Source organism: Aedes albopictus, chromosome 1 (assembly GCF_035046485.1).
Source record: "Aedes albopictus strain Foshan chromosome 1, AalbF5, whole genome shotgun sequence".
NCBI classification, from domain to species: domain Eukaryota; kingdom Metazoa; phylum Arthropoda; class Insecta; order Diptera; family Culicidae; genus Aedes; species Aedes albopictus.
The window spans coordinates 231,550,040-231,576,722 of NC_085136.1; the positions used below are offsets into that span (position 1 = coordinate 231,550,040).

The window sequence follows — 26,683 nt, forward strand, 5'->3', positions numbered from 1 at the left end:
AAATGTGTTACTTTATTTTGGTAATCGAAATACCATACTTAATAAAAAAATATTTCGTTAGAGCGGCCGAAAATGATCCAAATAGCACATGCTTTTCTTCATGTATCGTATACTGCCTATGATCGCATAACTGTCCCATATGAATAAGAAACCCAGCAAATATGGGATTGATATGCGATCATAGGCAGTATAGAGATTGCAAAACTTCCGAATCTATGAAATTATTTTTAACGAACATTCTGTTAACTTTTTTCATTTTTTTCCGGATGCTTTTCGAAAAAATGCAGGAAATAAACAAACAACAACTGCCATTTCAAATTAATAGTGAACTGTCGGATGAATTTTGACAGGTAAATGAACCAAAACAACTTGTATTTTCATGGTCACTAATATTACAAGCGCTAATAATATTAGTGGAAAATCGAGCCTTTATGCAACACAAATTATTAGCACTTGTAATATTAGTACTTGTAACTTGTAGCTTGTAGCTAATATTATTAGCCCGATTATGCTACAGGGCCCTGGGCTGTAGCTCAGTCAATTTTCAGCAGATTGGTTTGATTTTTGGAATACGATAAGATACGCACAGTATCTAGCCATGCACAAAGTTTCATATCAATTATTATGAAATCAACTGAGTTATTGCAGCAAGTGCCCAAAATAGGTGCTCCTGCCCAAATGGTCCCAGACCCTATACGGCTATAACTTTATTACGGCTAGATCAAATTGAATGAAATTTTTACACAATATTTCTACATGTATACTTTACATACAGAACAGATTGAAATCGGTTCAGTATTTTTGGATCTAGAGCTATAACAGTGAAGAAGTGATATTTTTTAAAACATTCGTTTGCTCAAACTTCTCAAATGGCAAAATTCTTGTTTCAACGATGTCTCCACCAATATTCAACCGATTTTGATGAAATTTGTATGGTATTAGCTTTACGTAATACACTATTCCCGGTAAAAAAATAGTCATTTACCATTTTATTAGGAAATCTTTCTGAATTCCAGGAATTCGTTCCGAGATCCCTACGAGAATTGCTCTGAGATTCGCTCAGAATTTCTGCTTGGGATTTCTCCAGAAATTCCTTCCTATATCTCTCTAGAAATTAATTCAGGATTGCTCCAGGAATTCTTTCTGGGATACCAAAGGGAGTTCCCTCAGAGATTTTTCCAACAATTTGTTTAGGATTTGTTCAGAACTTCCAGGAGTTCTCTCTAGGATTACTCCTGTAACTCCATACGGGATTCCTTCAGAGATTCCTTCATGGAATTCTCTAGAAATTCCTTCATGGAATTCTCTAGAGATTCCTCCAGAAGATTCCTATGAAATTATTCTAGAAGTTCTTTCAGGGATTCCTTCACGACTTTTTTTAGGATTTCTCCAGAACCTTTTGGAATGTCTTCAGATTTTTATCTTGTAAGAAACTATTTAAAGAATCTCTGAAATCGCTCGTGTAGATATTCCCTACAAAACTGCTGGAGATATTCCTTAAGAAGCTGTTGGAGGAATTTTATAAGGAACTCAAGAGCAAGTCTTGGAGTACTTCCATAAAGAATAAAAAAAACTTCTCGAGTATTTCCATGAGCAAAATTTAAGAAACTTTCAGAATGAATTCCAGAATATGTAATCTGCAAGGAATCCCAGTAGAAGTTCTTGGAGGAATCCCGGAAGGATATCCTGGATGAATTATTGAACAAATCTTAGAAGGAACTCCTGGAAAAACCTTGACTTATTTTCCAGGAGTCTGGAAGTTCTGAAGAAATTCCGGAATGAACTTTTGAAAAATTCCCGGAAGATATCCCGGGTAAAATTTCTGGAGAGGTCCCTGATGCCATCCCTGGTGTAATCTTAGAAGAAAATCCTGGAGAAATACCAGAAGAAACTATGAGAGGAACCCATAAATTTACTCCTAGAGGAAACCTAGAAGGAGTTCCTGGAGGAATCCCGGAAGAAGCTATAGAAATAACAAAAGGAATTCTTTGAGGATTCACATAAGAAACGTCCAGATAAAACCTAGAGGAATCTCAAAAAGTTGTATCTTAGAAAGAATTCCTGGAAGAATCACTGAAAGAACTCCAGGACGAATCTAAGAATGAATTCCTGTAGAAATCCTAGAAGGAACTCTTGAAATGATCAAGGAAGCAATTCCTGCGGGAATCTTCGAATAAATATCTGAGTGAACCCCGGATAAAAAATACTAAAGAAATCCCGGATGAAATTATTGTAGAATAGTTCGAAAAAACTCCTGGTAGAATCTTAGAAAACACCTCTGGAGAAAATCCTGAAGGAACTGCTAGAAAATCCCCAAAAAAAAAAACAAAATAATTAAATAAATCCTGAATTAGAAGGAACTCACGGAGGGATTTTTTGTAGAACTTCTAATGAAAATCTCAGAGACATTTTATGAGAATCCCCTGCGAACTTCAGGTGGATTTTTCGGTGGAACATATGGAAGAATTTCAAGAGGACTTTCTGCGAAACCTCAAAGAAAAACCTTCGTACGGAATGCCAAAAGATTCATCACAAAGAATCTTTCGTGGATCTTCATTAAATTCCCCGTGAAGCTTTGCCCTACCTCGTATTTCGTCTAAAACTCCACAAGGTAATTGTCAGAGTCCCAGCAGAATTCCTCCCACCGTAGTCCGAACTCCAATATTGCAGAATTTATTGTCTATCCGGTTGGAATCAAGACCGACATTCAATCAAAAATTGCCATTTTCTTGGTCCACAAGTGTCGCAACTGTTTCGCATCTAGTGCGCTGTGTTGCTGACAACAACGGGAAGGATGCGCACTACATTTGACATGATTAAAAAAACGTCGCGAGTTGGGTCGCGTCGCGACTTGATTGTGCGAAGTCCGGTTTGGTGGCGGCCCGACAATATAATTAGTATCCAACCATAGTTCTCGCTATAATACCATTAAAAGTTCCCTTAGAATCCCAGCGCAATGTCTTTCATTAGCATTTCCCTTGGAACTCCGTTGAAATCTCACAATCTGGGTTTTCCCTACACGCGCGCAAAAATTAAATTTTAATTTCAATCACACTTCCTGAGGAAACGAACGAAATTTCTTTAAATCCAAATCGTAAACAACAAGGCCACGAAACGCAACACGAACAACGAACAATTTATCTAGCAACCGCCGTATGCAGTGCCCTATTCTTCACATCCTTCTTACAGCATCGTTTCGTAAAAATGCTGTCGGTTAAACAAATGTCAAAATTACTTACGGAAAAAGGAGGAATTTTACTTGAGCGCTCTACTTGGGAACTGGAAACTTACCATTACGGTAGAACGAAAAGCTACCGCAGCTGTCAGACTACTGATTTTCACTGAGGTATCATCGATCTACCTTAGCGAGCCCTAGCGATGCCTTGGATAGCCTTGGATACGACGCCGATGATCATTGTTTGTTGTTGGTTTTCAGTTCAATTCACCTTGCAAGCATGCTTTGATTTGGCCTTCAGTTTCAATGACAGGATAGTTTTCAAGCCTGCGGTAGGACTTTGACAGCTGCGGTAGAACTCGGCGGCTACCGCAGAGTGGAATTTTTTCTAAAAATCCGCAATATCGATATGCCCGTTTTTACAGGTTGCTAGATCTCGTTTCTTAGGTGCAAAACATTCTGGGAAGGCAAAGTGACATCTGTTTGTTGGGGAAGATTCAAAAATTACGTCCATCGTTTTTCGGGATTTCTAGACCCCCCCTCCCCCCTCTGTCACGCAATTTTCCTATACCCAATACACGTACTGTCACACTTTTCTAGACCCCCCCCTCCCCCAAATGTTGGACGTAATTTTTGAACGTTCCCTTGACGGTTTATCCTAGTTACGGACGATTTTTCAATCTAGTGTGCATTTTGAATTGGTTCTTGAATTCGATCTCTCCCTATCTCGATGGTCCCTTCAATATCGAGATGTAGAGAGTCAACTGTACACTAGTCTGGTACACGGTTTATATGGGAAAATACAAAAAATGGAAAAACTCAAGTTCCTGTATACTTTTTGAGTTCCACTTTGGTCCCATATCAACTGTGCAAAATTTCAGATCGATCGGAAAAACTATATTTTAGCGCCCGCCATTCTTAGTTTTTCATCATTTACTATGGAGAAATATTACTCCTGCAAAGAAAAATCACTAGGAGTCACCCCTAGATCCCTAAAAATAAGTCGATGAATGATTTCTGTAGAAAACTTCACTAGGAATCAGACCTCTGAAGACAGCAAATCGATGCGACGTTCGTGGAAAAAGTTTTTAGGCTTCACCCGATCGATAAAATAACAAGATTTTATTATTTATTGTTATTCCTTACATGTTAAACAGCGTTTGCATGCCATTCGGTTTTCAGTCAATAACTTTTTTCACTTGCCTCAGATCGCTTTGCGGTCTTCGGAGGGTTGGTTCCTCGTAAAATTTCCAACAGAAATCATTCATCGATTTATTTTTTGGGGTAAATGGGCAACCTCTGGCGATTTTTCTTTGAAAAAGTGATTTTCCCCATACTAAATCGTTCATTCATTTATTTAGTTCACATCAAATTCATGATAATACTGAATCAACAATTTGCCGCCATAATACAGTAGACGTTCGTTAACTGCAACATGTTTACGTTTCACTTAGCGAACGAAAATTCGATAACTGCAACGCCTGACAGTGTCAACAAGCCGTCAATTGACGTGAAATGAACGAAAAATTCATTCGACTGTTCATTAGGGCTAACATGGCGCACCATTTTGACGTTTGGCGGTGCGATAACTGCAAATTTGTTGCACTTACCGGACTTGCAGTTAGAAAGCATTGCAGTTAAACCGTTTGCACCGACCGAACGTCTACTGTACTCGATTTGCAGCTGCAGCTCTCCATCCTCGGTCACGCCCAACACTCGCCAAATCACGCTCCACCTGGTCCGCCCATCGTGCTCTCTGCGCTCCACGCCTTCTTGTACCAACCGGATGGTTAGCAAACACCAACTTTGCAGGTTTGTTGTCCGGCATTCTTGCACCATGCCCTGCCCACCGTATCCTTCCAGCTTTGGCCACTTTCTGGATACTGTGTTCGCCGTAAAGTGCAGCGAGCTCGTGGTTCATCCTTCTCCGCCACACACCGTTCTCCTGCACACCGCCGAAGATCGTTCTTAGCACCCGTCGCTCGAAAACTCCGAGTGCTTGCAGGTCCTCCTCGAGCATCGTCCATGTCTCGTGTCCGTAGAGAACCACCGGTCTTATTAACGTCTTGTACATGGTACATTTGATGCGGGGGTGAATCTTTTTTGACCGCAGTTTCTTCTGGAGCCCATAGTAGGCACGACTTCCACTGATGATGCGCCTTCGTATTTCACGGCTCACGTTATTGTCAGCCGTTAGCAAGGAACCGAGGTAGACGAATTCTTCTACCACCTCGAAAGTATCCCCGTCTATCGTAACATTGCTGCCAAGGCTTGTCCTGTCTCGCTCAGTCCCACCTACCAGCATGTACTTTGTCTTAGCCGCATTCACCACCAGTCCGACCTTTGCTGCTTCACGTTTCAGGCGGGTGTACTGTTCTGCCACCGTTCCAAATGTTCTGGCTATAATATCCATGTCCTCCGCAAAACAGACAAATTGGCTGGATTTCGTGAAGATCGTACCTCGGCTGTTGAGCCCGGCTCGTCGCATAACACCTTCCAGGGCGATGTTGAATAGTAGGCAGGAAAGTCCATCACCTTGTCGTAGTCCCCGTCGAGATTCAAATGAACTGGATAGCTCACCCGAAATCCTTACGCTGTTCTGCACACCGTCCATCGTTGCTCTTATCAGTCTAGTCAGCTTCCCGGGAAAGCTGTTCTCGTCCATAATTTTCCATAGCTCTGTGCGGTCGATACTGTCGTATGCCGCTTTGAAGTCGATGAACAGGTGATGCGTTGGGACCTGGTATTCACGGCATTTCTGGAGGATTTGCCGTACGGTGAAGATCTGGTCCGTTGTCGACCGGCCGTCGATGAAACCGGCTTGGTAACTTCCCACGAACTCATTTACTTTAGGTGAAAGACGACGGAAGATGATCTGGGATAGCACTTTGTAGGCGGCATTCAAAACGGTGATCGCTCGAAAGTTCTCACACATTAACTTGTCGCCTTTCTTGTGGATGGGACAGATTATCCCTTCCTTCCACTCCTCCGGTAGCTGTTCGGTTTCCCAGATCTTGACTACTAACTGGTGCAGACAGGTGGCCAACTTTTCCGGGCCCATCTTGATGAGTTCTGCTGCGATACCGTCCTTACCAGCCGCTTTGTTGTTTTTGAGCTGGTGGATGGCATCCTTAATCCATACTAAATCGTATGAAAACTTAAAATGGCTGGCGCTAAAATATAGTTTCTCCGATCGATCTGAAACTTTGCACAGTTGATATGGGACCAAAATGGAACTCAAAAAGTGTACAGGAGCAAAATGTCTTTTTGTGTCCCACGCTACTGTACACACTTAAAACAGAATGCCGAGATCGGCTGTGCGAATCTCGGTTAAAGTTCATTTGCTGAAATCTCAGCTAAACGCTTGATGTTTAAAGTTTGATTGTAGCGGTACCCATAGGTGCTGCTATGAATAAACTTAACTTTTTGCTGATATCTCAGTTGAATGGCGATTGCCAATAATGAAAATTTGCCGAGCTCAACTGAGTGTGTATCTTATTTTTTGGCATGTAATTTTCAAAATGTTTTAAGCTTAACCTATTTTGTCAATCATTTTAAATTTAAGAGCGCGAAATATCTTGTCGAAAACTCATGGATGGAAAGACGTTGACTAATCTCTAGAGATTGTGAAACTGAAGCTCCACGAAACTGACATTGGGGGCCGTGCACAAATTATGTCACGCTTTTAGGGGGAGGGGGAGGGGGTTTGCATAACGTAACGACCCATACAAAAATGTTTGAGGTCTCATACAAAAAGTGTGACATAGGGGGGAGGGGGGGTTGAAAATGGTCGAGTTTTGCGTGACATAATTTGTGTATCACCCCTTGTCATGACCTACTATGTATCGTAGGGGTAAAAAACATGCCATACTATTGCATCAAAATGTGTTTTATTGTCAATTTTCACCAATAAAATCAAGTTTATACACAATAATTCGAAAATGGTAGGCCATGGAATCTCGATGTCCAAGAAATAGTTTTTTATTCAGTCAAAATGAACAACTTTCTCGAGAACAACTTTCGAAAGTGTAACACACGCTAAGAAAAAGTTACTCTAAAATGAGTAAGATTCACACAAAACTGAGCTAAACTGGAACAGCTCGAAAAATGAGTAAATTGCATTTCCAGCGATAGTGCTGGCCCAAGTGCAAAAATCCAACTGGTTTAAGCCGTATAATATTCTTCACATCATCAAGAATATTATACGGCTAAAACCAGGATTTTTGCACTTGGGCCAGCGCTATCGCCGGAAATGCAATTTACTCATTTTTTGAGCTGTTCCAGATTAGCTCAGTTTTGTGTGAATCTTACCCGGACACCCACATTTTAGGGGCCCCACAAAACACTTTTATTATAGCTAACCAAACCTTTTTTTTGTCATATTGCTCACAAGTACTGAAAATAAAGAAAAACAAATTTGCTCATCTTTCCGAGGGGCCCCACATCCGCTCTGACCCCGGGCCCCCTCAATCCTTAATCTGGGCCTGTGTGTATCAGAACACTCAACGGCTGCACTGCCGTCGGACGCATACATGTTTGTTTAATTTTATGAAATGAGAGTGCCATATAATAGGGATCATTCATAAAATACATAAAAATGCTAAAGGAAGAAAGAGAGGTCTACCAGCGGCGTCATGGTCGCGATTTTTTCCGCAGTCAAGTTCGCAGATTGTGAACAATCCTCGGTACCCACTTAACGTTATTTATGTTTAGTCCCTTATGCCTGGTTTAGACTGTTCAATTGAAACGAGCATGTGAGTTGCAAACTTCTCAAACATGTTCAATCCGATGGAATGACGTGTTTAGACTGAGCAAATGACTTAGGTGTCCACTTGCATGCTCTTGAATGCATCTCAATTGAAGCAAGTGTTTACATTGTTCAACTCGTGCGGTGCGTAAGCAAACTGAATTGAATTCAGCTCATTTGACAGATGATTGAATTCAACTCACATGAATCGAGTGTTCAGACGGGGCAAGTGAAATGATTTCGTTTGACTTGAACAAAAAAGTTGAACATGTTCAACTTTCGTTCAAGTCAAGTCAGTTGCTCAACTGAGATGAACGGTGGTGTTTACACGTTCAATTCGCATTCAATTGGGCATTTTCCATTGACTTGAATCAAGTCACTTGCTCCATGTAAACCAGTCATTACTGTCAGAGCTATCAGATCGATGTAACACGCTAAATATAATATACACAAAAGGCAATTTACACGGAAAAAAATACACGGTAATGAATACAGTAGACGTTCGTTAACTGCAACATGTTTACGTTTCACTTAGCGAACGAAAATTCGATAACTGCAACGCCTGACAGTGTCAACAAGCCGTCAATTGACGTGAAATGAACGAAAAATTCATTCGACTGTTCATTAGGGCTAACATGGCGCACCATTTTGACGTTTGGCGGTGCGATAACTGCAAATTTGTTGCACTTACCGGACTTGCAGTTAGAAAGCATTGCAGTTAAACCGTTTGCACCGACCGAACGTCTACTGTATATATCGGGTACCGGACTGGACACAGAAAATTTAATGGTTTCTTTGGTACATCGAGGTCTTGAAATTAGTCTATGGGTCTACCGTTGTGCTGGGCTTATACAAAACTTATAAAAAAAATCCGTTTAAATATTATTGAGGGATGGGATCTAAAAATGTGAAATGAAGTGTAACATAATATGTGAACGATCCTCTATTTTAAGATGGGGTGATTAGGATTGGCAATTGTTCCGTATACGGAAGAATTAGATCCTTAAGTAATGTTACGCTAGATTTTTGCTGTTTCCCATTGCCCGCATATCCCGCCATGTTAATGCTTCGCGTGTGTAGACTCGCTACCGCGCGCCCCATTCATGCCCGCGTATGAATGAGGCTGTGTAGAGGGAGAAAGATGAATGAAAAAAGGTACAGTTCTCGATAGACGATCGACAGGGACAGACGTGTTAAAGAAGCTATGTTATTCGCGTTAATTAGTTTAATAAATAGTAGTTAAGTGCAAACACAGTGTTCCTATTTCCCAGTAACCCAGTCCTAGTTCCGAAGAAGTGTCCTCCCGAAAGGCCGTAACGTGTATCGGCCACAAGACGAAGCGTCCAGCGAGGGATCCTTACCCTCTAGCTTCGAGTCCTCCTCCGAAAAGTGTTACAGTCCACTTTGCTCGTTCCCCCGGACGGAACATTGGTCCTACGATCCGGATACGTGGTCCGGTAGTGAAAAGTGTGTTACCCTCCCCGGACTGAGTTACTGGTGAAATCCCAAAGACAGACTCTAAGTAGTGAAAAGTGAATCCGGTGCGATACCGGAAGTGTGAAAGTGCTCGAAAGATGTCGCTCCTGCACAGCCCGAAAGCCACTCGCTCGGGAAAAGTGCATGGTGGCACAGACAAAGAAGAAAATGAAGAGGAAAACAACCAACAGCGCTCGGCCGGAGCGATGGATGCTCTGAGCCGGAAGATTAGTGTCCTGAGTCGCCAGCGCAAGAAGGCAGCTGATAAGATCAAGCGGATCGGAGGAATTGTGATCGACGACGACGCCGACGTATCCGTGCCGAAATTGAAAGTGTACATGAAGAATGTCGACGCAGCCTACAGTGAGTTTAATGGTTTCCACAATCAACTCGCTGAGATCATCCCGGATGAAGAGATGGAGGAGCACGACCAAGTGTACATCGAGTTCGAGAAGGACTACCACGAAGTGTCATCGTACATCGAAGAGATGCAGATGGACGCGGCGAAGAACGAAGCTCCTGAAATCAAGCCCCAAGTCATCGTCCAGCAGCAACCGCTGAAGGCACCTATACCGACATTCGACGGCCGATACGAAAATTGGCCAAAATTCAAGGCGATGTTCCTCGACGTGATGGCTAAGTCCAATGATACTGACGCCATCAAGTTATATCACTTGGACAAAGCTCTCGTCGGAACAGCAGCAGGCATCCTCGACGCCAGGACGATGAACGAGAACAACTACGCTCACGCGTGGAACATTCTCACGGAACGATTCGAAAATCCCCGTGTCATCATCAACACCCACATCCGTGGCCTCCTGTCTCTGAAGAAAATGACGAAGGAATCTCACCGTGAGCTGCGACAGTTGGTTGATGATTGCTCCAGGCACATCGAGAGCCTCCGTTACCTGAAACAGGACCTCCTCGGTGTGTCAGAACTGATCGTGGTGCATCTACTTGCATCAGCCCTCGATCCCGTTACTCGGAAGCAGTGGGAAGCAACCATCGTTCGAGGAACGCTTCCGAAGTACGAAGACATGCTGAAGTTCCTGAAGCAACAGTGTGACATCCTGGAGAATTGCGAAACGTCAGCTCAAGTCCCCACTCCTCGTGCGGAAAGATCGAACGTAAAGGCCGCAGATCCATCGAAGCCAAGTCCGAAGTCCAATCCGAAGATCCTTGCTGCTTCTACTAGCGGCGGCAGTGCTTCAAGCGAAACATGTGACTTCTGCGGTGAGTTCCACAAAAACTTCCAGTGTGAGCAGCTGCAATCCATGACCGTACCCCAGCGGGTCGAGAAAGCACGTTCCATGGGCATGTGCTTCAATTGCCTGAGGAAGGGCCACCGGCTGAAGGATTGTCCATCCGATCGAAAGTGTTTGAAGTGTCGCCAGCGTCATCATACACAACTCCATGACGAGACCAAGTTCAAGCCCGAAAGCAGGACTGCCGAAGAACCCGTTCCGTTGGATACCGCTCCGAAGCCTGTGGTGAAGGAAGCTCAAGCCAGCAGTTCCAGTGCCTCCACACCGCAAGGCGCACACAACGTGACGTCGTCGTGTTCGCTTCAGGCAGCACCGATCAAGAAAACCGTTCTCCTCCTGACGGCAGTGGTACACGTTTTCGATGCTCAAGGTAAGCCTCACTGTTGTCGGGTTCTGCTAGACTGCGGGTCCCAAGTACACCTGATTACGAAGGAGATGGCCGAACGCATCGGCGCAAAGATTTCATCGGCGAATGTGAAGATTTCCGGTGTCAACAATCGGACAACCACCAGCATGGAGAAAGCCACCGTCAAGTTCCGGTCCCGTTATAGTGACTACCGCGCCACGGTAGAGTGCGTCGTGACCCCGGCGGTGACCGGCAGAATTCCAAGCTCCCACATCGACGTGACCGATTGGTGCATTCCTCCCGGGTTCCAATTGGCTGATCCTGAATTCAACGTCCCTCAAGAAATCGATATGCTGATCGGTAATGAGCTATTTTTCAAGATCATCCGGTCCGGTCAGTATCGGCTGGCAGAGCACCTACCAGAGCTACGTGATACTCATCTCGGGTGGGTATTCACCGGTGAGCTGGAAGAAGCGTGTCAGCAAGGTCCATCGTATTCCCACACGATCACCGTCGAGAACGTGTATGAAGCCCTGCAACGATTCTGGACCGTCGAAGAAGTTGCCGATCAAGAACCCATCTCATCTGAAGAAGTAGAGTGTGAGAAGCATTTCCGCTACACACATGAACGCACCGACGAAGGAAGATTCGTTGTGCAACTCCCACTGAAGGAAAACGCCTCCCAGCTGAGTGACTGCAGGTCGGTCGCTTTGAAAAGATTCCACCTCCTCGAACAATGTCTCGTTCGGAATCCGTGTCTCCGAGAGCAGTACTTGCAGTTCATCAAGGAGTATGAGCAGCTCGGCCACTGCAAGCAAATAGACGAAAGCAGAGATCCTTCCAACGTCCAAAAATGCTACCTGCCACACCATGCTGTCATCCGTCCAGACAGCTCGACGACGAAGTGTCGGGTTGTATTCGATGCATCCGCCAAGCCGTCGCAGAATGCCCTCTCCCTGAACGATGTCCTCAAGGTAGGTGGTACTGTCCAATCCGATATTCTTGATATTGTCCTGCGTTTTCGAAAACACAAATATGCTTTCACGGCTGACATAAGTAAAATGTATCGCCAAATCGTGGTTGCTGCGATGCATCAGCCACTCCAACGCATTTTCTGGAGAGAGAGTCCCGAGCAGCCTCTGAAAGTATATCAGTTGACCACCGTGACCTACGGTACAGCGAGTGCGCCTTTCCTTGCAACTCGCTGCTTAGTTCAGTTGGCTGAAGATGGTCATTCCGAATACCCCCTGGGAGCATCTACCGTTAAGGAAGATTTTTACGTCGACGACATGTTGTCTGGCGACGATACGTTGGAAGCAGCGATTGAACGACAGAAGCAGGTGAAGGAATTGCTTGCTGGTGCTGGTTTCCCCATCCATAAGTGGTGTTCTAACTCTGACCTGATGTTGGAGCACATTCCAGAAAGCGAGCGTGAAAGTCCCAAGGCGCTCGAAGAACAAGGTATCAACACGGTCATTAAGGTGCTTGGTATTTTGTGGGACCCTCGAAGCGATGATTTCCTGTTCTCTATCAAATCTCCAAATTTCGATGCTGAATCCGAATCCAACACGAAGCGAAGCATATTGTCCGAAATTGCTAAGCTCTATGACCCTCTCGGATTCTTAGCACCCGTGATTGTTCTGGCCAAGTTACTTATGCAACAGCTGTGGCGTAGCAAAGTGGGCTGGGACGAGCCTGTCGAAGTAGAAATAGCTGAACAGTGGGCACAGTTGAAGGCGTCACTCGAAGCAACAAACAGGATGCGCATCCCAAGGCGTGTTCTAATTGACGGAGCAGTGTGCTACGAGCTTCATGGGTTTGCTGATGCTTCGATGTCTGCCTATGGAGCGTGTGTCTTCATTCGAAGCGTATTGGACGAGTCGGCGCAGTTACAACTCTTGTGCAGCAAGTCGAAAGTGGCACCTTTGAAGGAGATTACGATTCCGCGACTGGAATTGTGCGCTGCACTTTTGCTGGCGCGACTGGTGAATAAGGTGCTGCAATCAATCCAAATGCCGTTTCATCGTGTGGTGCTCTGGTCGGACAGCCAAATTGTTCTGGCCTGGTTGCGCAAATCCCCTGATCAGCTTCAAGTGTTCGTGCGCAATCGTGTGGCTGCAATCCGAGAAGAAACATCTGATTTCGAGTGGATGTACGTCCGGTCGGAGTTCAATCCGGCTGATATAGTGTCGCGTGGGCAGATGCCCAACGAATTAGTGAAGAATGAGATGTGGTGGCATGGACCAGACTTTTTAAGTGCAGTGAACTTTGAAAACAAGCCACTCGAAGAGATCAGTGAAGAAGACATTCCGGAGCTGCGTGCAACTCCAACAGTGCTACCTGCAATTGAAAAAGAAGAACAGTTGAAAGTGTTTTCAAAGTACAGCTCGTTCAGAAAGCTACAACGAGTTATTGCGCTGGTGCTGCGTTTCGCCAGCAACTGCAAGAAGAAGGATTCAGCTTCACGAGTGCATAAGACAATTCCTACCGTGGCTGAACTTCGACTTGCAATGGACATTATTGTGAAAGTGGTGCAACGTGAAGAGTTCTACGATGAGATTGCTCGAGTCGAATCGGGTGAACGATGTAGACAACTTGGTTCGCTGGGACCCATCCTAGTGAACGGTGTTCTGAGAGTCGGCGGACGCTTAGAGCATTCCAACCTTCCATACAATGAGAAGCATCCGATCATCTTGCCATCCCAAAGTCCCATCGTTCGCATGCTTATTCGTGCCCTGCATGAAGAGCATCTACATCTTGGACCGACTGGCTTGGTCCACGTGATTAGAAGAGATTTCTGGTTGATCAACGCTGCAGCTACTGTCCGTGGAGTAACCAGATCTTGCGTGAAGTGTTTCAAAGTCAAGCCTGTGGACACAAACCAGTTCATGGGAAACCTGCCATCCTGCCGCGTGACACCTGCGCCGCCCTTTTCCGTTACTGGCGTGGATTACGCTGGGCCGTTCCATATCAAGCAGGGCCTGCGCAAGGTGACTACCGTGAAAGGCTATGTAGCGGTGTTCGTCTGCATGGTGACTCGAGCCGTGCATCTGGAGCTGGTGTCAGACATGACGACCAGTGCATTCATCGCTGCGCTTCAGAGGTTCGTGAGTCGGCGTGGAATTGTCCATCAGCTACATTCCGACAACGGCACTAATTTTCGTGGTGCACATCACGAACTGAATCAGCTGTACCAGGCGTTTCAACAAGAGCAAGAGTCGAACCAAATCGCATCATTTTGCACGACCAAGGGGATTGAATGGCAGTTTATTCCGGCGGATGCCCCCGAGTTTGGTGGCATATGGGAAGCTGCAGTCAAGAGTATGAAGAGCCATCTAAAGAGAGTCGTCGGGAATTCCTCTCTGAACTTCGAGCAGTATGCGACCATCCTGACGGAAATTGAAGCGATCCTGAACTCCCGTCCGCTATTTGTGACATCAGCGCCGGACGGATCCGAAGTGATTACGCCTGCCCATTACCTTATCGGGCGTCCACTCACCGCTATACCAGAGCCGTCCTACGAAGATATTCAGGCAAACCGCTTGGATAAGTGGCAACACCTACAGATGCTGCGGGAGCATTTCTGGAAGGCTTGGTCCCGTGACTACCTGAGCAGCTTGCAGCCTAGAAAGAAAAATCAGAAGCTTGAAGCAAACGTGATTCCTGGAATGATTGTTCTGGTGCACAACCGGAATTTGCCCCCTCTACAGTGGAAACTGGGGGTCGTAACCAAAACCTTTCCTGGAGCCGATGGTTTGGTACGAGCCGTAGACGTGTACAGCGACAAGTCGACATTCCGTCGGCCGATCAACAAACTGTCAATCCTGCCGATAGAAGACAACAAGGCCTACTTTGGTGCACCTAAATTTTTGAAATAGACATTTCAACGCGGCGGTGAATGTTCCGTATACGGAAGAATTAGATCCTTAAGTAATGTTACGCTAGATTTTTGCTGTTTCCCATTGCCCGCATATCCCGCCATGTTAATGCTTCGCGTGTGTAGACTCGCTACCGCGCGCCCCATTCATGCCCGCGTATGAATGAGGCTGTGTAGAGGGAGAAAGATGAATGAAAAAAGGTACAGTTCTCGATAGACGATCGACAGGGACAGACGTGTTAAAGAAGCTATGTTATTCGCGTTAATTAGTTTAATAAATAGTAGTTAAGTGCAAACACAGTGTTCCTATTTCCCAGTAACCCAGTCCTAGTTCCGAAGAAGTGTCCTCCCGAAAGGCCGTAACGTGTATCGGCCACAAGACGAAGCGTCCAGCGAGGGATCCTTACCCTCTAGCTTCGAGTCCTCCTCCGAAAAGTGTTACAGTCCACTTTGCTCGTTCCCCCGGACGGAACAGCAATATAGAGGCCAATCACAATTTACATACGAGTTTATATCGGAGGATTTGGCCAAACATTTCTTATACAGTATACTAAAAATGTTATTTTTGTTTTCAATTAGTCTTTCAATGCACTCTCCCTTATTGTAACCCCTCCCCCTCCATCTACCTCATGGAGGTTGGAACTTTAAATTAGGATCATTATGGTGGCTAAAAATGACAATACAACACACAAACCTTATTTTATCAAACTTCAGCCATTTTTTCTTTTTTTTGCCCTTTTAGGTGGATTAATAATCTTTTAAAATTACCTAAGTTTTTATTCGTCATGGTTACATTGTATTTTAAGTAGATTTACTAGGTGTGACCAATAAAATTTACTTATAATCTTAGATAGGCGACTTCGAATACTTTGACCCATTCTCACCCCTTCTGAGGTGATACTTGTTTGTTAAACTATCATTACCACATAGAAGAGTTAATATACAAACTAAAAAGTTATTCCGACTTCAATTGCATTTGCAAACAAACTTTGAGTATCCTTTTTTGATCCCTTCTCACCCCCCATTGACGGTACGGACAATAATTGTTTGATACACTGTAGTTCTTTCCTCAGACTAATATTTGAAAAATCAGTTTATCTTACCTTACCTTACAGACTTGTTCTCTGCTGTACGTAGGAGTCGTCTCCATTCAACTGGATCTATACCTGTCCATCTCCAGTCATGCACTGTGGGTCCGCAGATCGTTCTTCACTGCGCTGGGCAGCGGAGATGATCCTCTTTCCGGCGCGCTTTGCCCGACTTAGGTACTTAGGTACTTAGGTCCGACGCAAAGATTAGGAGAAAAAACGGTTTTCGCGTGTCAAAAATTCTGATATATTTAACATCAAATTTAAAAGCATTAAACGTTAATCTAGCTTCCTTTGCGACAGGATAGATCAACGTGTTTAGGAACATGAATTGAACGTTCAGATCATTTTAGTGTATTGATGTAACCGATAGGTTACTGTACACGCTCAAAGAAAAATATTTTATAGCAAACATTTTAAATTTTTTCCACGTTTCTTCCAATGGAGGTATATTATTTGGTACCATTTATTTGATAAATTTACTAAACAATGTTTAAACCTTATAAGCTAGGGCTCACCACCAAAATCGCTAAACCTCACCACTCCAACGCAGCAGTAAGTAAAAAATTGTAGGTATAACATAAATTAGGACACACCGACATCAAAAACAACACCAGGTTATTTTGGTTGTTTTACATTTCCATTTACTAGCGGCTACAAATAAAAACAAAAAGGTCGTGGTAAAGCTTTTTCCATTACAAAATATTTCGAACGAAATGAGAGCAAGCTATAATTAGGCAGCGAGGGTTGCTGATTTCTTTTCCTGTTCAAATACAATCAAACAAGCAAGCAGAAATAAAGTGCTTTTCATTATATCATTCTTTTTTCCATAATTTTCTTCCTTTCATCTATCTTTCCGGGTCTCATAGGGTGAATCTCAATGTTTGGCGATGACACTCTGACACTACCCACACATCGCAGCGGGCGATTTTTGGTTTGTTTGTTCCGGTGCGAGTGTGAAGTACTAGATCAAAGCGCGCGCTGCTTGGTTTACGTGTGCTATTGTTCTGTTCCTTGGCTAATGGTTCGAGTCCCGGCTCAGCCGGTTCGTCAGAATCTCTCCGCGGAGTAAATCGATGAATGCTTATGTTGTTTTAGTTTGTTCGTTTGTTTTGTAGCAATTTTGTTGTGACGTTTGAATACATAATTTCATTAAAGCGTGAATATAAAAAAAAAACTAAGTAAAAAGTAAATATCACAATAACCGACTTCATGGGATGCACTTTGGAGGACACAAACGAGAAAATAAATCTACTACTACGAGAACCTACTACTATACAATCTGAGCGGTCTAGTACCGATTTATTGGTTGCACTTATTGGTTTTTTCTTAAACAATTGCGCCTCTTCATCGCACGTATTTTTTTGTAATTTTCATTCATCGATTGTTGCTTTCGCTGAGATTCAAGCCTCTCTGTCTTTTACATTTACTGTTTGTTTTTGTTTGTTTGATTGGGTGGGTTTTCCTAGAATTTGTTGTTTGGCTTTGGGTTGATCTTTCCGGTATGGTTGACCGAAGCAGCGGTCTCGCCTTTGCGACATGGTGATGGTGGAAATGTTGATGTTGTTTGCGATGATCTGTTGCACTAGTGCCCTTGTTGCTGCTAGAGGTCACTGCCGTAGTCGTCTTTGTCGTCAAGGTCAAATCGTTGGTGATGGTGATGATGTTGGTGGTATTAGAAGAGGTGATAGTTTCTAGGTCGAGTTCAAGGCTAGAGGCCTTCTGCCAAGGCTTCCGAGCGCTTGCTTTAACGGCTGAGTTGAGGTGCTGTTAGCTTCTTTATTATGGGTAGATTTGTTGGTTTTGTTGCATCTGATTCTAGTACTACTATTACAACTACAACTATTACGTCTGTTAGTTGCTGTTGTTGAGTGATGATGATTCTTATTGTTGTTGTTTGTTGTGGTTGCTCGTGTTGTTGGTTTGTGGGTGCTGAGTAGACGTGGGTTTTATTGCTACCTCCGACCAATGAGTCCGTTAGGTGGCTGCGTACTGCTCAGGTGAATTAGCTCAAGTTCCACCAATAATGGGAAATGATCCGATGGTATGTGCGGATGAGGACATCCGACCACTTTGTTTTCCCGCAGCCAATCTGACGAGATTGGACCGAGCAAACCGAGCGGGATCATACCTTGCTTCGAGTAAAATACATAATCAATAATACCTTTAAAATCGAATGTATAATTTGTATATGGCATTATATCTTCACTGTACGCCGACGCTAGCTTAAAGGAATGAGTAAATTCATTTGGTGTATCACAATTTGATATACGCTGCAGGCAGGATTTGTAGCCCAGCTCCTTGAAATCTTGATGGTCCATTGATACACGTCCGGCACTGAGAAATTCGATCACTCCGGAGTCTGGCAGTGAATTGAAGTCGCCGCACAGGACCAGCTGCACATTATTCACATCAAACTTGTGCCCTGGCCGGAAGCTGTGACCAACCTCGTCCAGTATCGTTTTCAGCTCGTTGCTTAGCATCATGGTCTGGATGAGCTTGACATCGCAGAACTCCGGATCCCAGTGAATATGCGCCGTACACACCAGAATCGGTTGCGAAGCGGCAACTTGTTCCGCCGGGACACCTTCCCATGCACTTTCCTTCACTTTAAGCAGCGCCGCCAGCCCAATGTTGTCCTTGGGCATTACCCGATTTAGCATATGATCCGACCCTTCCGCATTTGCCATCGCCAGTTGATTGAATTCGACCAGGTGTTCCTTAATTAGAGAGAACCTAAAAATGTAAAAAAAATGGCATTATTAATTTGTTTTTACATGATGTCTGGGACATCATGTTTCAGAATAAATATTGAATGCTGTGAATTTCACGGCCTTTAACCCAAATCTTACTTGGATGAACGGAAGAAAATTGCACACCCGTCGACGTACTTCCGATCCGACTCGGACATGGTCTTGGCACGGGACTTGGGCGAAAAAATGCCCTCGTAGCCGTCGTTCTTCAGTTCCGGTTTGAAGAAGTTGAAGAACTGATCCGTCTCGACCTCCTGCAGACTGATGATGTCGGCCGAATAGTGCCGGATCTCGTCCAAAATTGCCTGTAAAAAGGAAAATTAGTAAAGTTTAATGCACTCTGAGCTGAAACTCTCTGTAATAAAAAAAACTATAATAGTGATAGTCAGAACCCTATCTGATCTATGCGATAGAGAGTAAAAACAGTACCTTTTTCCGATACTCCCAACTCAGGGCCCAACTCGGACAATAACCGTACATCTGTCTGGTGGCGTACTTATCGCACAGTACGTTATAGCACATGACGGTGAATATGCCTAAAAGAGAAGATAAATTGGAATTAGGAAAAGCACAAATAATAAATACTTCAAACTTAGTATAATGGTAGACTTTCTAGCAAAAGAAAACAGCTGTATAATACCGAACTCATATATAGAGAATCCAATAGGTACTTACAACCTGACTAAGGCCTTAAGAGGTAATATACCAGTTACGTAATACCTTGCATATATTCTAAGAATAATCAATAGAATCAGGTATCGCTATCGCAATGGATTACTACACAAATTTATACTGGCCTGCTTACTCTCACACGAATTTTGACGTTTGAGAGGTGCCGGCACCGCCCAAACGTAAAATTTTCTGTGAGAGTAAGCAGGCTAGCCTAAATTCGTGCAGTGGACTATACATTAATAACAACCCACGATGTTCCTGTTCAAAGGGTTTTTTTTTCTTTTTGAAAGGTTACAAGCCGGACGCTAAAAAGCGTCGAAACCTCTATATTAGGCCTTGGATAGGACTTCGAGGCAGTTTCACAAATCTGCACGGATTATGTGCCATCCATGAAAACCCTGTTGCAAACTGACTTAGAAGGTTCTACTATATGGGTGAAATTTTATTTTGCAGGGAGTTCCGTGTAATTTGTTAGGCTGTTGTCTATCGTAGATTTCCGAAATTACAGTAACGTTTGTTTATCTTATGTTGATCTGTACTGTAACATCTGCCGGGGCCCTTGGCACAGTGGCTACACGTTCACTTCATAAGCAGATGGTCACGGGTTCGATCCCAGCCCCGGCACTTCATCAGTTGCTCTTCCCCCCCGAGAACGGCTGGCACTTGACCCTCTTCTGAGCTCTCATAGCTCAAACGGACCCGGATAATTGGATATCGGCGAACAGCAACCCATAATGGACGACCCCCAATCGGACTGGAAAAGAAACAACAGCCACACACTAGGCCACACATCATTTTATCATCGTGACCATCATTCTACCAAGGACAGAGTAGAAAAGTGAAGGCAGCACAAAGGCAAACTAGTTCGATTTAGTAGAATAAGAATATAATAGAATACATTTAGGCACTGTACAAAGTTTAAGTGCAGCCGCCAATTGGAATCGCTCACATAGTGCCCTAGTGGACAAAAGAACTGTAAAATAGGTTATGTAGTAAAAAAAAATCAGAAAATGAAATAATTTTCACATAGAAGCTTTCAGCTTTCAGTTCATGCTAAACGATTGAAATCGGTTCACTATAACGCAAGAAATTTAAATTGTAGTAAATTTTAGATTTTTATCGGTTGAAAAAAATCAGCTATAACTCTAAAACTGCTCTACTTATTTTTTTTTTCGAGCACGATTCCGATTTCAGCACGTGAGTGTGTATGAATAATGTTAGTCGTTGATGGAAGTTCATGAATTTCGATCTATAGCCAATAGATTTCTTCTACAAAAACAGTCTCGCCTAATTTCAGAATCAGAATGATGATTGAAGTTGAGAAGACCAGACCACACTTTATCTGTATAGCAAAATAGGTGAGTAACCTGCTGTCAGCAGCGTAAGCATCTGCTGACCAACTTATGTTTGTAGAAAAATGGTCATTTCTATAATCCTCCACGGTGTGTCTAAAACCGTTATTAACAAAATAAAATACCCATCTAAGCGGTACCGGTACCCACCATTCGAAAGATATAGTATCCAGGTATCATCTCTGAAATTTTGGAAATGTTTCATCGAGGGAATTGAACTACATATTAATATTCAATCGTGGTTGTATCACAATAGTGGCCGTCAACCTGTCCCTCATTAATTTGGAATTCAACTTTCGAAACTTATGGTATTCGAGTATTCCTTCTGGAAATTTGAGAACATTCTATCTACATACGAAATTAAAAGTTATCGTAAATTGAATATATAATCCAAATCCATAGGTTTTAACAGTATTTGTAGCAATTAAACGGTTACTATTTACTAAAAATAACAAAAACCAATTTAAGTGCCCGCTGTTGTAGTCAATCACAGCTTTGAACAGCTGGTTGAAATAGGATTTCGATGTCTGGGGAGTACGATATCTCTACCAGATTTGTGAAAAATGGCTGGGAACGTTATCAATAGCTTGCTCTCCGAACACACCAAAAGATTTTCCAGTATGTATCATCTCAGATCAGCAACTGGAACTGCAAAATATGAAACTTTTAGATATTTGGAAAATTAAGGGTCTCCCATATCGTTCCAAACCTAGTCTTCAACAAGGTATAGTCTGGATCCAATTTATCTTTGAAACACGCACTGTAGATGTCTTTATAGAGTGTTTATGCCAGAAATATAATTTAACCATCAAAGTTAATTAAACACTTACATTTAAAAGATCGTGTAGCTTAGGACCTCCTTCAAGAAGCAACGTCCATTAAATTGTGACATGCTTTTCCAGTGAAGACATACGTTCGTTGCTGATATCAAACAACAGCCATCATGGACCACAACTGTACCTTTTCAGGACTTGCTTTTTTGGTGGCTTTGTACAATGCGTTCCAAAAGTTATGAGCAAAGGAGGTTGGGAAGTGGCAAACAATGTCAACTCCTGATCCATACCGCTAACAAGGGGCTTATTTACAAAACAAACATGAAGTTTCGCTTACAAACTTAGATGTTTTCGCGTGCAAGAATGATGACAACGCTGCTTCATCATGCCGTGAGGCTGATAAAAATCGCCCAACAATTTGCTTCAATTGCTGACTCGCTTCTACACATTACAAAAAATGCTGCTTTCCCTTCTCAATTTCTGATAAGCATTGTTACAGATCCGCTAGACGTCCTTTGGCCATTCGTATACCACGTAAAAGTTTCATATTAACCCGTAACGTGGGTAGATCACCTTCTAATGGTGCGTTACGGCGTAAGATCTACCATAACAAATTTTGATTTCGCAATTCTCCAGCTCAATTAATTTAAATGCAGGAAAATTACAAGATCAAAATTTGGGTTACTTTTTATGTTTTGTTTAATTTTTGTATTTTCACTACTAATACTCCATTTGTTTCAGTGTTATCGCTTGATTTTAACTATAACTTTAATATAATAACTATTTGTTTCAGCGCTGTTCAGGTAAATAAAGTTGTAATTATATATCATAATAATATTTATTATCTCAGGTAAAATCAGGTAATTGGTCAACTATAATTATTTATATTGAAATTACATGATACATGGGATTTTGGGAGGGGTAGCCTAAGGAAGCTAAATGAACTGATTTCTGGACAAATGTTCGTGGGGTGGCCAGACTTTGTCACGAGATAACAACCATCGTGTTGTCTTCCGAAGGTTTCCAGTGAATTTAGCTTACCCTGCTACAACAAACCATCAGGTAGATCATTCCCTTCTGGTATGACTCTGCAGCCATAGGTAATCCTTGCGCTGATGGTGGGTACACAATCATCATCATCATTTCCTAAAAGTTTCATATTTAGCGGTTCCACGTTAAGCAGTTCTCAGAATACACTGAGAAATCTGTTGGTGTGTTTAGAGAGCAAGCTACTCAGAACGTTCCCAGCTATTTTGCCGAAACATGGTGGACATTTGTACGTCCAAGACATCTAAATCCTATTTCATCCAACTATTGAATGCTGTGGTTGACTACAATAGCGGGCATTTTAACTGATTTTGTTTTTTTTTGTAGTAAATGGTAACCGTTTATTTGCCATAAATACTGTAAAACCTATGTATTTGGATTATAAATTCAATTCACGATAACTTTTGATTTCGATCGATCACGATCAATTCTGACTATACATGTCAATGGTTGCTCCTCCGTGATTGATCTGAACTGGTACCAGTTGCACTGAGATCCAACTGAATAAGGGGCTGGGACATTCCACTTATTCTCAAAGTGCAATTTTCAGCAGCTCATGCATATTTGACCAATAACGGCACCGGCCAAGTCCTTATAGTCAGCTGGGAAGGGAAAGGAATGTTAGAGTGTGCTGGTTGTTGCTACTATAGACCGAGAGCACTCTGCGTCCCCACAACCCGCACGGACTGGGGTATTTGTTAGACGGAAAGGATGGGAGATCTGGGAGTCACCGTTGGTCGGTGATGCGATCCATGGATAGGGAATATTTATAGTGTTCGTGATAGATTGTGTGGTGAATGAGGTGAATAAGGTCAAGCGGCACAGCACGCTTTTGGTTGCATAACTTATAGGCGATATATATACACTGTGCTGTGAGTGAAAGTTGGAAGGGAGGGAAACGACTTTTTTCAATTCGTTTCTGGTTCTAGCGATGGCTATGAACATATGAATATACATGAGTTGTACGAGACGAGAGAGCGAGAGAAAGTGGATAGAAAGATACAAAGTAGGATGAAAAGGACGGGCCAGGGATTGAACCCATGACCTTCTGCATACGAATCAGAAGCGGTAGCCACTAGACCACCAAGCCCGTCACAATTCACGATAACTTTTGATTTCGTGGAAAAACTGTTCTCAAATTTTCAGTAACAATACTCGAATATCATACGTTTCGAATGTTGAATTTCATATTTATGAGGGACAGGTCGATGGTCACGATCGTGATACAACCACGATTGAATATTAATAGTTCAAAGAGAATTACATTGAAAATTGCCCTAAAATTTCAAATCGCTCTAACTATGAATTCCCTCGATGAAACATTTCCAAAATTTCAGAGATGATACCTGGATACTATATCTTTCAAATGGTGGGTACCGCTTAGATGGGTATTTTATTTTGTTAATTACGGTTTTAGACACACCGTGCCTCCTTATAAACTGTATACTTACATGCACCCCTGGTTCGATTTGGCCTCGCTAAAGGTATCCAGGGACGTTGCGGCGGCGGTGCCACGGTTACTGCAAAGAGACAGAGAAAAAGAGAATCACAATTAGCACCGATTTCACAGAAGCTATCAAAATAGTACTGAATACCAAAAGTATATGTTCACATTATGTTAAACAGTGAATTAAGAAGACGTCATTTTTTTTTACTAATGTTTAACCGAGTCATATGGGTTCGAAAAAAGTTTTAATTGTCAATGACTGACTGGATGAAACTCAACACTAGAAAACGGGCACACGGAGCATGCAGCAGTAGATACGGGAAACTATTCTCATGAAAAGTTTCAGTTTTTCAGGTGCACATTATGAATAGCATCCTTTTTCTGCTCAAAGTCTGCTATTCAGCTTGTTCTATGAGCACTTCAACAGTTATTTAATGAAAGCCCTCTGCCAATGGACATTTTGCATGTGTTTATCATGTGGCAGGGAAAAACGTTAGATATTTGATTGAACCAGAATTTCGAAAGTTTTCACTTAAATTTTCGTGTTAAGTACTGTTTCTTTTAAGTCCACTAAGAATTTGCATCCTTTGACAGATACGGTAAGGTCCTTTTTACTTACAGGTATTCCACCAACACGCCCAGGTTCATCGTCATCACTTAAATTTTGATAGTGCCTCATGAATTTATAGATTAGATAGGTATGCATAACGATTCATTTCCGATCAAAGAAAAACACTGTTCCAGACTTACTACACCAGGTATGTTCTGCAAATATCATAATTTTCTTAATTTTTCGACATGATCACTTCCTTACACATAGCAGTATACTTACATAAATTAAGCTTACAATTAGAGATATTTAGCAAGCGCCCATGATCATTATGACGATTGAGGTGTATGCGGCGGCATCATTCAATTAAAAATTATCCTAATTTATTGGGCAACGAGCTTTCAACACACGGCTTTAGCCCATTGGACCAGGATGAAGAAGTCCTCGGATACGTTGCATCCGTCGATGGGCACGCACAACGAAAGCCATCAAGCGAACGAAGGTGAACTATCAAAACCTATGGGTGAGCTGACCGATGCCAATATGATGATGATGGTGGGGAAAATTGAATTTGGATTTCTTGCAAAACAATGAAGGATAAATACCACACAAATCCACTGTTCGTTCACCTATTGAGTTTAAGATTTACGAAACAAGGTTACACCAGATAGCACCTTAATTGTCAGTTGTAGTAATATACGGAGAACCTACAATTGATGCATAGGTCAAAACTAAAGACGTTTCATCTCGGATCGTGCCGAATATCACAATTATAATATTTAAGTAAGTTTTACCAAAAAAGGGATCTAAAGTAAGATCTGAAAGACACCCACATTATGGCCAAATAAAGTATGAGATAGACGCATTCTATGCCACTTTTTCAGTATGTTTTGATCGTTTTGATACTTTTGTTCAAATCTGTTATGAATAAACCTATCATGGCTATTACTTAAGGACAGACTTGTTAGAATCCCAAAATGGCCGCCACTATGGCCGACTTTGGGACCTACTCACGATTTCGAGGGCACAAATCTCTTCGTAAACGAAACCAGCGCACCTGATCTTCTTATTTTAAGCTTATTACAAGTGAGCAAGAACAGAATAATAAAATGCACTGTTGTTTGAAGCTTGCTTCTTGAGATTTGTGCGTCTGAAGTTCTAATGCACTGTTGATGCGGGATTTCAAGACGTTTGTCCTTTATCCAATTTTATTCGTAGCACTTGAACTTAAGCTTGCTTGACCGCCCGCGGATGCTACTCCCCAGTATCGCCAGATCAGCGACACTCACACAAGGAATCAACTAACAGGCATTTTCAGTGTGTGAGTATTGGTGATCGCTTATTTCAGACGAGAATGACGCCTGGCACGCAATTCGCTTTCAGTTCCCTCATTCCCTGTGAAAATTTCTATCCATGAGCATACCCAAGTAACCATATGCGTCAATAAAAGGCATCAAATCAACACTGGAAGTGCTTTTGAACGCATTGTGAATGTTCGGATAAGAACCAAGTTTTTGAGGCAGCACTATTTCGTGGCATCTCAAAACTGTAAATAACTTTTTACAGTTTGTAATCAGATTGTAATCAGATAAATAATACATTTAGGGGTAGGCGGGGCAATATGGACACCCGGGGCAGAATGGACACCCTCAATATTTTAAAATATGCGAACGTTTTTGAACTTTTAATGAATGGAGGGACTATATTCTCTTTGTCTAAAACGTAGTTTCAAGAAAGAAACATTCGAAATTAAAATTATGCTTGATTTTATACGAAAAAGTTGCGTCCTCCGTTTTTTGTGCATAAAAATTATAATTTTCACACCATCTAAAATAAGATTTAGTGATTAATTTATTGCAGGTTGATTAAAACCATGCAAGTAGTTTTGCTGTATCTACATGCTTAACATGTTTATATTTTCTTCTTTATTATATCAAAAATCAAGTTTGGAAATATCTTCTGCTGCCGGGGCAAAATGGACACTCACCTTTTTGAAAGAAGCGGCAAGGGAAAAATATAACCTAGATCACAAACCAACCAAATTCTTCGATTTCAGTATATTTTCGGTTAAATGTTAATTATAGTAGACATAGGGTGAAACAAATTGGTCAAAAA

At 42.5% G+C, this 26,683-nt stretch overlaps 2 protein-coding genes across 2 annotated transcripts in view; one reads left to right on the forward strand and one right to left on the reverse strand.

Moving 5' to 3' along the window:
* Nucleotides 1-9,496: 9,496 nt before the first annotated feature.
* On the forward strand, nucleotides 9,497-14,887 carry LOC134291264 (uncharacterized). The gene has a single exon (XM_062858773.1). It carries the CDS (start codon nucleotides 9,497-9,499, stop codon nucleotides 14,885-14,887), a length of 5,391 nt encoding a protein of 1,796 aa, XP_062714757.1.
* A 1,877-nt stretch (nucleotides 14,888-16,764) lies between these two features.
* LOC109399943 (CCR4-NOT transcription complex subunit 6-like) overlaps nucleotides 16,765-26,683 on the reverse strand; it is a 470,878-nt gene continuing 460,959 nt past the window's right edge. Inside the window, exons 5-8 of the mRNA XM_062846402.1 lie at nucleotides 24,023-24,091; nucleotides 19,157-19,263; nucleotides 18,827-19,032; nucleotides 16,765-18,710 (exon numbers count right to left, since the gene is read on the reverse strand). Coding sequence (XP_062702386.1) covers nucleotides 17,930-18,710; nucleotides 18,827-19,032; nucleotides 19,157-19,263; nucleotides 24,023-24,091 — 1,163 coding nt within the window. The 3' untranslated portion in view covers nucleotides 16,765-17,929. The remainder of the gene's footprint in view (nucleotides 18,711-18,826; nucleotides 19,033-19,156; nucleotides 19,264-24,022; nucleotides 24,092-26,683) is intronic.